Source organism: Rana temporaria, chromosome 6 (genome assembly GCF_905171775.1).
Source record: "Rana temporaria chromosome 6, aRanTem1.1, whole genome shotgun sequence".
NCBI lineage: Eukaryota > Metazoa > Chordata > Amphibia > Anura > Ranidae > Rana > Rana temporaria.
The window spans coordinates 218,581,034-218,593,155 of NC_053494.1; the positions used below are offsets into that span (position 1 = coordinate 218,581,034).

The following is a 12,122-nucleotide window of genomic DNA, read 5'->3' on the forward strand; positions in this document are numbered from 1 at the left end:
GAAAAAAAAAAAAAAGTTGTTCCTGCACTACTTTTGGCGATTTTAGGTACGACTTGCATAGACCTCTTGCGCACAAAGTCGCACAGATGTCAGCAAAAAAAGTCGCACCGACGTGCAAGCTTTGAAACCCGCAATTCAGTGTGAACCCAGATTAATAGCAGGAATTACACGGTTAGAAAATCGACCAATCGCTCCACAGCCGACCAACGAAACAGCGTTCGATGGTCGAAATCGTTGCCAACATTAACCAATCAAAAAGGTCGCTCCTGAAGTCGCAATGACACGCAAGCTTTGAAACCGTGCGACTTCAAACCCGCAAGCAATTCAGTGTGAACCCAGATTAATAGCAGGAATTACACGGTTAGAAAATCGACCAATCGCTCGACTGCCGACCAACGAAACAGCGTTCGATGGTCGAAATTGTTGCCAACCTGAACCAATCAAAAAGGTCGCTCCTGAAGTCGCAATGATGTAGCTTTGAAAGCGTGCGACTTCAAACCCGCAAGCAATTCAGTGTGAACCCAGATTAATAGCAGGAATTACACAGTTAGAAAATCGACCAATCACTCCACAGCCGACCAACGAAACAGCGTTCGATGGTCGAAATCGTTGCAAACATTAACCAATCAAAAAGGTCGCTCCTGAAGTCGCAATGACATGCAAGCTTTGAAACCGTGCGACTTCAAAACCCGCAAGCAATTCAGCGTGAACTCTGATTAATAGCAGGAATACACGGTTAGAAAATCGACCAATCGCTCCACTGCCAACCAACGAAACAGCGTTCGATGGTCAAAATCGGTGCCAACATTAACCAATCAAAACGGTCGCTCCTGAAGTCGCAATGATGTAGCTTTGAAACCGTGCGACTTCAAACCCGCAAGCAATTCAGTGTGAACCCAGATTAATAGCAGGAATTACACGGTTAGAAAATCAACCAATCGCTCCACAGCCGACCAACGAAACAGCGTTCGATGGTCGAAATTGTTGCCAACATTAACCAATCAAAAAAGGTCGCTCCTGAAGTCGCAATGAAGCCAACATTAACCAATAAATAAAAAAATCGTAAAAAAATTTAAAAAAAGATAGATTTTATACGTAGTGTTGACGTCTCACGTACAAGTGGAGGTCGTCTACTAAGCGCCGCTCATGAGCGATAAGATGTTTTACAAACGACCTTCACACACACCAATAAAATATCTTTCGCAAACGATGCGACATAATCCCCCCCCCCCCCCCATATCGGTCTTTTTCGTTCACAATATCGATTATTTTCTAGAAAATCTTCCGATCATTTCGCAGAACGGAAATTTTCGCCCCGATTTTTCTTATCGCGTGTTCCTGCCATAAGGCTGGGTTCACACACGTCGCCCTAGGCTGAGGTTTGCGGTTCCCGGAGTCTGGTGCGTTTTCTGTTCACCGATTCAGGTTGCCAATTTTTCGCCTGAATTTGCGCCTGAGCCGCAGGCACACCAAAAAACGCACGGGAACCCTTTTTTAAAACCACACTGCAACCGCCCCCCCTCGAAAATGTGTGAATTGGCTTCCATGGAAAGCGGTCACATTCACAGGTTATGCGACTTGGACGCGGTTAAAAACGCATCCAAAGTCGCACGTGTGAACCCAGCCTGAGACTGGAGTGTGCAAAATCTGACGCAGCTCTGCATAGAAACCAATCAGCTTCCAGCTTCCATTGTCCAAGCCTAAGGCCCCATTCACACCTAGGCGTTTTTACGCCTGAAGCGCACTGCTCACAAACGCCAGAGGGGAGAATTAACATTATTCCCTATGGTGACTGTTCACACCTGAACGCCTGAACGCCCAAACGCCTGTCGCACGAAGCTCAAACAAGTCCCGGACCTTTTTTTGTCGCGCGAATCGCGCGACAGCGGCGTTTGAGCGTTTTTTTTTTCCCATAGAAAGTAATGGGAAACGCGCGTATTGAGCGTATCGCGCGACAACGGGCGTTTGCTATGGGCGTTTCGTCGCTTTAATCAATAGAACTTGTCGCCCATGCAGAAGAGTAAAAAAAATCTACCAACATAGCAACAAGTGATGAAAAGATGATAATTTTTCCTATTGGCTAAAATAAGAAACGCCGAAGTACAAAAACGTCGCACGACGCTGTATGCAAACGCGCAAATAAGCATGAATACGCGCGAAAAAAAACGCCTGAAAAAACGACCGAACGCCCTACGCTCAGGTGTGAATGCAGCCTAATTGATCAGGCTGATTGGTTTCTATGCAGGAGCTGCGGCAGATTTTTGCCCTCTCCAGTTTTAGTGAATCAACCCCCCAATGCGTGCGCCCCTCTGAGTGTAGCGACTCCATACAGGCCAATGGCGGTGTGGGGGGGGGGGGTGGCAAACACGTTGCCAGGCTTTTTCTTATCGGACATGGAAGGGGACCAGGGGAGGGGTCACAGCGGTGGCATTCGATGGCTGCAACTGACAGGGGGAACAGCGGAGGCTGCAACTGACAGGGGGACCAGCGGAGGCTGCAACTGACAGGGGGACCAGCGGGAGGCTGCAACTGACAGGGGGACCAGCGGGAGGCTGCAACTGACAGGGGGACCAGCGGGAGGCTGCAACTGACAGGGGGAACAGCGGGAGGCTGCAACTGACAGGGGGAACAGCGGGAGGCTGCAACTGACAGGGGGAACAGCGGGAGGCTGCAACTGACAGGGGGAACAGCGGGAGGCTGCAACTGACAGGGGGAACAGCGGGAGGCTGCAACTGACAGGGGGAACAGCGGAAGGCTGCAACTGACAGGGGGAACAAAAAAAAAAAAAAAATAGATGATCGATTTTATACGTAGTGTTGACGTCTCTCACGTACAAGTGGAGGTCGCCTACTAGCGGCGCTCATGCGCGATAAATGTTTTACAAACGACCTTCACACACACCAATAGAATATCTTTCGCAAACGATGCAACATAATTCCCCCCCCCCCAAGCGTTCTTTTTCGTTCACAATATCGATTATTTTCTAGAAAACCGTCCGATCGTTTTCGCAGAACGGAAATTTTCGCCCCGATTTTTCTTATCGAGTGTACCTGCCATAAGGCTGGGTTCACGCACGTCCCTGGAGGCTGAGGTTTGCGGTTCCCGGGAACCTGGTGCGTTTTCTGTTTCAGGTTGCCAATTTTTCGCCTGAATTTGCGCCTGAACCGGACACACACCAAAAACAGCGGGAGGCTGCAACTGACAGGGGGAACCGCGGAGGCTGCAACTGACAGGGGGAACCGCGGAGGCTGCAACTGACAGGGGGAACAGCGGAAGGCTGCAACTGACAGGGGGAACAGCGGAAGGCTGCAACTGACAGGGGGAACAGCGGAAGGCTGCAACTGACAGGGGGAACAGCGGAAGGCTGCAACTGACAGGGGGAACAGCGGAAGGCTGCAACTGACAGGGGGAACAGCGGAAGGCTGCAACTGACAGGGGGAACAGCGGAGGCTGCAACTGACAGGGGGAACAGCGGAGGCTGCAACTGACAGGGGGGCACCGCGGAGGCTGCAACTGACAGGGGGGCACCGCGGAGGCTGCAACTGACAGGGGGGCACCGCGGAGGCTGCAACTGACGGGGGGCACCGCGGAGGCTGCAACTGACGGGGGGCACCGCGGAGGCTGCAACTGACGGGGGGCACCGCGGAGGCTGCAACTGACGGGGGGCACCGCGGAGGCTGCAACTGACGGGGGGCACCGCGGAGGCTGCAACTGACGGGGGGCACCGCGGAGGCTGCAACTGACGGGGGGCACCGCGGAGGCTGCAACTGACGGGGGGCACCGCGGAGGCTGCAACTGACGGGGGGCACCGCGGAGGCTGCAACTGACGGGGGGCACCGCGGAGGCTGCAACTGACGGGGCACCGCGGAGGCTGCAACTGACGGGGCACCGCGGAGGCTGCAACTGACGGGGCACCGCGGAGGCTGCAACTGACGGGGCACCGCGGAGGCTGCAACTGACGGGGCACCGCGGAGGCTGCAACTGACGGGGCACCGCGGAGGCTGCAACTGACGGGGCACCGCGGAGGCTGCAACTGACGGGGCACCGCGGAGGCTGCAATTGATTTTTTTTCTTCAAAGTTTGTTTGTGCCCCCCCCCCCCCAAAAAAATTGTAAATCGATCCAAGTCTGTGCCCTTCTGCGTATGACTCTATATAGGTCAATGGCAGGGTGGGGGGGGGGGTCCAAAAACATCCCTGCCGAAAATGAGGATGCAAAATATTTTAGCCAAATTTTACGTTTTTAGCACTTTTTAGAGTTCCAAAACGAATAACCAAAAAAGTTGACTACGTACCCCCCCCCCCACCCCATTTAACCACCACCGACCCCCCAACAATTCTCTTCAGACCATTCACCAAACAACGGATCCTGACCGGTTTCACATCACATGCGTTGTGTTCATGCGACTGGGCTGCCATAAAAACGCACAATGTTCTGTTTTATTGGAATGCAGCACAACACACAATATTATCACAGAACGGCCCCCCAACGCTCAAGACGCACGTGCACGCTCGGGTGCGTTTATACATTCCAATAGCCAGAATAAAAGTAGCCTCATAATAGACACATCTGGTCAATGCATTCTACCGGTTAGAGCAAGGGGTGGTCTACTTAATATGACCATGGTCAACTTTCTTTGGGGGGGGGGAGCATCAAGAGCGGACGGCAGACGCGACACAAGGAGACGGTCAGAGGCGGCAGACGCGAGACATGGAGATGGTCAGAGATGGCAGACGCGACACAAGGAGATGGTCAGAGGCGGCAGACACGATACAAGAGACGGTCAGGCGGCAGACACGATACAAGAGACGGTCAGAGACGGCAGACGCGATACAAGAGACGGTCAGAGACGGCAGACGCGATACAAGAGACGGTCAGAGACAGAAGACACGATACAAGAGATGGTCAGAGACAGAAGACACGATACAAGAGATGGTCAGAGACGGAAGACACGATACAAGAGATGGTCAGAGACGGAAGACACGATACAAGAGATGGTCAGAGACAGAAGACACGATACAAGAGATGGTCAGAGACAGAAGACACGATACAAGAGATGGTCAGAGACAGAAGACACGATACAAGAGATGGTCAGAGACAGAAGACACGATACAAGAGATGGTCAGAGACAGAAGACACGATACAAGAGATGGTCAGAGACAGAAGACACGATACAAGAGATGGTCAGAGACAGAAGACACGATACAAGAGATGGTCAGAGACAGAAGACACGATACAAGAGATGGTCAGAGACAGAAGACACGATACAAGAGATGGTCAGAGACAGAAGACACGATACAAGAGATGGTCAGAGACAGAAGACACAAAACTGTGCGCTTTTCCCTTGAAACACAGAGAAACGCGTTGCCCGTTAGCAAACACGTGGCGGTGCTGTAAATTGTGCATGGCGCCACACTGCATGGCGGTAAAAGGGGGGGGGGGGGTTGGCGACTGGCGCTCGAGCGTTGGGCAGCCCACTGACACAAATGGCCAACACATTCGGCTGCCCCCCGACGCACGTGCAATTTTTTTCCAGTCGCTCTACAAATAGTTAAAGGGGGCTGACCCAACGCACCACAACGAACAAGCGAAACGTGAAAACGGCGCGGTCCAGTTTCCGGGCCGCCAAGGTGTGCACCTGAGCAGCCCAGGAAATCAGACCTGCGCCTTTTCTTCGTTTTCACGATTCGCTTCTTCGTTACGGTGCGTTGGGCCCACTTTCGGTCAGTTGCACGCTCACGCGACGACGCTTCCTGTGGCATCACTTTGACGCAACGCAGAATGCACCCCTCCAGAAAAAGGCGCAACGCAGATTAACGCAACGCGCCTGCGCCTTTCCATCGCTCCTGAAGGGAACGCGGATACGACGCACGCGCTCCTCCAAAAATAATGGCGCAAATCCCATCCTCCCGAACGGACGGACTGCCTTAACGGAATATATCAGCACTACATCAAGAACCAATCAGAAGACAGCAGGGGGAGGGGGGTGACTTACCGCAGGTAGCCTCCGCTGGGGTGCTGGTTGTAGTGTTCAGGCTGAGTGTGCCAATAGAGCATTTTCAGCAGTGCAGCCAAGAGAAGACGTAGAGATCCGAGACACCGGGCACTCCCCCTCCTCCTCCTCCCCCACCTAGACTACGGAGATCCCTGACCGCTCCTCCCCCCGGTACATACCCCCCCTAGCCCAACCAACGACTGTCACGTGTGACTCGGCACCCCCCCAGCTGCCGTCACGTGATGCGCTGCCCCCCCTTTCCTGTCCCGGCTCTCTCTCTCTCCGCTGACGCCGCGCACACTCCGCCGTACCGAGTAATAATGGCTCCGTCCGCTGACAGCCCGGACTTATATAGACTCCCCGCCCACTGCGCGCTCATTGGCCTGTTCCGCGCCGCCCTCTCTCTCTGCGACCAGCCCGGACAAGGGAGGTGAGGCAGGGGGGCGGGGCCTGGGAGTTCCCGCCTCTGCGTGAGGGGAGAGCGTGAGGAGGGGGGAGGGGAACCTGACTGACTGACATTTACCTCAGAGGGGAGGAGAGACTTACCTGTCACTTATCTCAGGTGAGGAGAGACCTACCTGTCACTTATCTCAGGTGAGGAGAGACCTACCTGTCACTTATCTCAGGTGAGGAGAGACCTACCTGTCACTTACCTCAGGAGAGTGATAGGAGACCTACCTGTCACTTATTTCAGGTGAGGGGGAACCTACCTGTCACTTACCTCAGGAGAGTAATGGGAGAATTACCTGTCACTTATCCCAGGTGAGGAGAGACCTACCTGTCACTTACCTAAGGAGAGTGATAGGAGACCTACCTGTCACTTATTTCAGGTGAGGGGGAACCTACCTGTCACTTACCTCAGGAGAGTAATGGGAGAATTACCTGTCACTTATCTCAGGTGAGGAGAGACCTACCTGTCACTTATTTCAGGTGAGGAGAGACCTACATGTCACTTACCTCAGGAGAGTAATAGGAAACCTACATGTCACTTACCTTAGGTGATTTGGAACCTACCTGTCACTTACCTCAGGATAGTGGAAGGAAGCCTACCTGTCACTTATCTCAGGTGAGGAGAGACTTGCCTGTCACTTACCTCAGGAGAGTGATAGGAAACCTACCTGTCACTTATCTCAGGTGATTGGAAGGAAGCCTACCTGTCACTTACCTCAGGTGATTGGGAACCTACCTGTCACTTATCTCAGGTGATTGGGAACCTACCTGTCACTTACCTCAGATGGGGAGAGACCTACATGTCACCTCAGGTAAGGATATACCTACCTGTCACTTACCTCAGATGTTTGGGAACCTACCTGTCACTTATCTCAGGGGAGTGATAGGAAACCTACCTGTCACGTATCTCAGGTGAGGGGGGACCTACATGTCACTTACCTCAGGTGAGGGGGAACCTACCTGCCACTTACCTCAGGTGAGGGGGAACTTACCTGTCACTTAACTCAGGTGAGGAGAGACCTACCTGTCACTTACATCAGGTGAGGAGAGACCTACCTGTCACTTACCTCAGGTGAGGAGAGACCTACCTGTCACTTACATCAGGTGAGGGGGAACTTACCTGTCACTTACCTCAGGAGAGTGATAGGAAACCTACCTGTCACTTACCTCAGACGAGGAGAGACTTACCTGTCACGTATCTCAGGTGAGGGGGAACCTACCTGTCACTTACCTCAGGTGAGGAGAGACTTACCTGTCACGTATCTCAGGTGAGGGGGAACCTACCTGTTACTTACCTCAGGAGAGTGATTGGGAACCTACCTGTCACTTTTCTCAGGTGATTGGGAACCTACCTGTCACTTACCTCAGGTGATTGGGAACCTACCTGTCTCTTATCTCAGGTGAGGGGGAACCTACCTCTCACTTATCTCAGGAAAGTGGTAGGAACCCTGCCTGTGAGGAGAACATGTCACCACCGCAGATCTCCACTTGCTGAGTCCCGTGCTGATTGGCCGGCCGGTCACATTGAGAACACAGGAGGTCGCTCGCTCAGTATTCAGAGAATGATTTGCATTTTGATGGATCTTCATGAAGAAGAGGGGAGTCTTCTGGTGGGCGGGACATTTTCTTCTGGTGGGCGGGACATTTTCTTCTGGTGGGCGGGACATTTCCGGAGCTCCTGGTTGGGGGGGGGACTCTGATCTTTCCATAACGATTGTGAGGACACATCTGATTTATTCATACAATTAATGTTATCAATGCCCGAGGCGGGGGCGCCCTCTTGTCTTCTTCAGATATTCTCCACGTCCCGCCCTCTGCCATGCTGCCGCAGCCAATAGGTATGGCTCTGATGTGATTGGGGGGGACCTGTGTGACTGGGGGGGGGGGGGTCTGTGATGAGGGGAGGGACTCTGTCAGTGGAAACTGTGTGATTGGGGGGACTCAGATATGATAAAGGGGAAGGGGAGCTCTAAAGTGATAGGGGGGCTCAGACATTATGGGGGGGGGGCTCAGACATTATGGGGGGGGGGGCTCAGACATTATGGGGGGGCTCAGACATTATGAGGGGGACATCTGATGTGAAGAAAGGACTTGGGCATAAAGGGAGGACATCTGATGTGAAGGAAGGACTCGGATGTGATGGAGGGACATCTGATGTGAAGGAGGGACTCGGATGTGATGGGGGGACATCTGATGTGAATGAAGGACACGGATGTGATGGAGGGACATCTGATGTGAAGGAAGGACTCGGATGTGATGGAGGGACATCTGATGTGAAGGAGGGACTCGGATGTGATGAGGGGACATCTGATGTGAAGGAGGGACTCGGATGTGATGAGGGGACATCTGATGTGAAGGAAGGACTCGGATGTGATGGGGGGACATCTGATGTGAATGAAGGACACGGATGTGATGGAGGGACATCTGATGTGAAGGAAGGACTCGGATGTGATGGAGGGACATCTGATGTGAAGGAGGGACTCGGATGTGATGAGGGGACATCTGATGTGAAGGAGGGACTCGGATGTGATGAGGGGACATCTGATGTGAAGGAGGGACTCGGATGTGATGGAGGAACATCTGATGTGAAGGAAGGACTCGGATGTGATGAGGGGACATCTGATGTGAAGGAGGGACTCGGATGTGATGGGGGGACATCTGATGTGAAGGAGGGACTCGGATGTGATGGAGGGACATCTGATGTGAAGGAAGGACTCGGATGTGATGGGGGGACATCTGATGTGAAGGAAGGACTCGGATGTGATGGAGGGACATCGGATGTGAAGGAGGGACTCGGATGTGATGGAGGGACATCTGATGTGAAGGAAGGACTCGGATGTGATGAGGGGACATCTGATGTGAAGGAGGGACTTGGATGTGATGGAGGTACATCTGATGTGAAGGAGGGACTCGGATGTGAAGGAGGGACTCGGATGTGATGGAGGGACATCTGATGTGAAGGAAGGACTTGGATGTGATGAGGGGACATCTGATGTGAAGGAGGGACTCGGATGTGATGGAGGGACATCTGATGTGAAGGAGGGACTCGGATGTGATGGAGGGACATCTGATGTGAAGGAAGAACTAGGATGTGATGAGGGGACATCTGATGTGAAGGAGGGACTCGGATGTGATGGAGGGACATCTGATGTGAAGGAAGGACTCGGATGTGATGGAGGGACATCTGATGTGAAGGAAGGAAGGACTCGGATGTGATGGAGGGACATCTGATGTGAAGGAGGGACTCGGATGTGATGGGGGGGGACATCTGATGTGAAGGAAGGACTCGGATGTGATGGAGGGACATCTGATGTAAAGGAAGGACTCGGATGTGATGGGGGGACATCTGATGTGAAGGAGGGACTCGGATGTGATGGAGGGACATCTGATGTGAAGGAAGGACTCGGATGTGATGAGGGGACATCTGATGTGAAGGAGGGACTCGGATGTGATGGAGGGACATCTGATGTGAAGGAAGGACTTGGATGTGATGAGGGGACATCTGATGTGAAGGAGGGACTCGGATGTGATGGAGGGACATGTGATGTGAAGGAGGGACTCGGATGTGATGGAGGGACATCTGATGTGAAGGAAGGACTCGGATGTGATGAGGGACATCTGATGTGAAGGAAGGACTCGGATGTGATGGGGGGGGGACATCTGATGTGAAGGAAGGACTCGGATGTGATGGAGGGACATCTGATGTGAAGGAGGGACTGGGATGTGATGAGGGACGTCTGATGTGAAGGAGGGACTCGGATGTGATGGAGGGACATCTGATGTGAAGGAGGGACTCGGATGTGATGGGGGGGGACATCTGATGTGAAGGAAGGACTCGGATGTGATGGAGGGACATCTGATGTAAAGGAAGGACTCGGATGTGATGGGGGGACATCTGATGTGAAGGAGGGACTCGGATGTGATGGAGGGACATCTGATGTGAAGGAAGGACTCGGATGTGATGGGGGGGGACATCTGATGTGAAGGAAGGACTCGGATGTGATGGAGGGACATCTGATGTAAAGGAAGGACTCGGATGTGATGGGGGGACATCTGATGTGAAGGAGGGACTCGGATGTGATGGAGGGACATCTGATGTGAAGGAGGGACTCGGATGTGATGGGGGGACATCTGATGTGAAGGAAGGACTCGGATGTGATGAGGGGACATCTGATGTGAAGGAGGGACTCGGATGTGATGGAGGGACATCTGATGTGAAGGAGGGACTCGGATGTGATGAGGGGACATCTGATGTGAAGGAAGGACTCGGATGTGATGGAGGGACATCTGATGTGAAGGAGGGACTCGGATGTGATGGGGGGACATCTGATGTGAAGGAGGGACTCGGATGTGATGAGGGGACATCTGATGTGAAGGAAGGACTCGAATATGATGAGGGGACATCTGATGTGAAGGAAGGACTCGGATGTGATGGAGGGACATCTGATGTGAAGGAAGGACTCGGATGTGATGGGGGGACATCTGATGTGAAGGAGGGACTCGGATGTGATGGAGGGACATCTGATGTGAAGGAGGGACTCGGATGTGATGGGGGGACATCTGATGTGAAGGAGGGACTCGGATGTGATGGAGGGACATCTGATGTGAAGGAGGGACTCGGATGTGATGGGGGGACATCTGATGTGAAGGAAGGACTCGGATGTGATGAGGGGACATCTGATGTGAAGGAAGGACTCGAATATGATGAGGGGACATCTGATGTGAAGGAAGGACTCGGATGTGATGGAGGGACATCTGATGTGAAGGAAGGACTCGGATGTGATGGGGGGACATCTGATGTGAAGGAGGGACTCGGATGTGATGGAGGGACATCTGATGTGATGGAGGGACTCGGATGTGATGAGGGGACATCTGATGTGAAGGAGGGACTCGAATGTGATGGGGGGACATCTGATGTGAAGGAGGGACTCGGATGTGATGAGGGGACATCTGATGTGAAGGAAGGACTCGGATGTGATGGGGGGACATCTGATGTGAAGGAGGGACTCGGATGTGATGGAGGGACATCTGATGTGAAGGAGGGACTCGGATGTGATGGGGGGACATCTGATGTGAAGGAGGGACTCGGATGTGATGGAGGGACATGTGATGTGAAGGAGGGACTCGGATGTGATGAGGGGACAACTGATGTGAAGGAGGGACTCGGATGTGATGAGGGGACATCTGATGTGAAGGAAGGACTCGGATGTGATGGAGGGACATCTGATGTGAAGGAGGGACTCGGATGTGATGGGGGGACATCTGATGTGAAGGAAGGACTCGGATGTGATGGAGGGACATCTGATGTGAAGGAGGGACTCGGATGTGATGGGGGGACTCGGATGTGATGGAGGGACTCGGATGTGATGGAGGGACATCTGATGTGAAGGAGGGACTCGGATGTGATGGAGGGACTCGGATGTGATGAGGGGACATCTGATGTGAAGGAAGGACTCGGATGTGATGGAGGGACATCTGATGTGAAGGAGGGACTCGGATGTGATGGGGGGACTCGGATGTGATGGAGGGACTCGGATGTGATGGAGGGACATCTGATGTGAAGGAGGGACTCGGATGTGATGGAGGGACTCGGATGTGATGAGGGGACATCTGATGTGAAGGAGGGACTCGGATGTGATGAGGGGACATCTGATTTGAAGGAAGGACTCGGATGTGAT

General features: G+C 53.1%; 1 protein-coding gene across 1 annotated transcript in view; it reads right to left on the bottom strand.

The window, feature by feature from the left end:
- Positions 1-6,157, bottom strand: part of TFCP2L1 (transcription factor CP2 like 1) — an 85,468-nt gene extending 79,311 nt beyond the window's left edge. Inside the window, exon 1 of the mRNA XM_040358253.1 lies at positions 5,995-6,157. Coding sequence (XP_040214187.1) covers positions 5,995-6,056 — 62 coding nt within the window. The 5' untranslated portion in view covers positions 6,057-6,157. The remainder of the gene's footprint in view (positions 1-5,994) is intronic.
- Between the last annotated feature and the right edge of the window lie 5,965 nt (positions 6,158-12,122).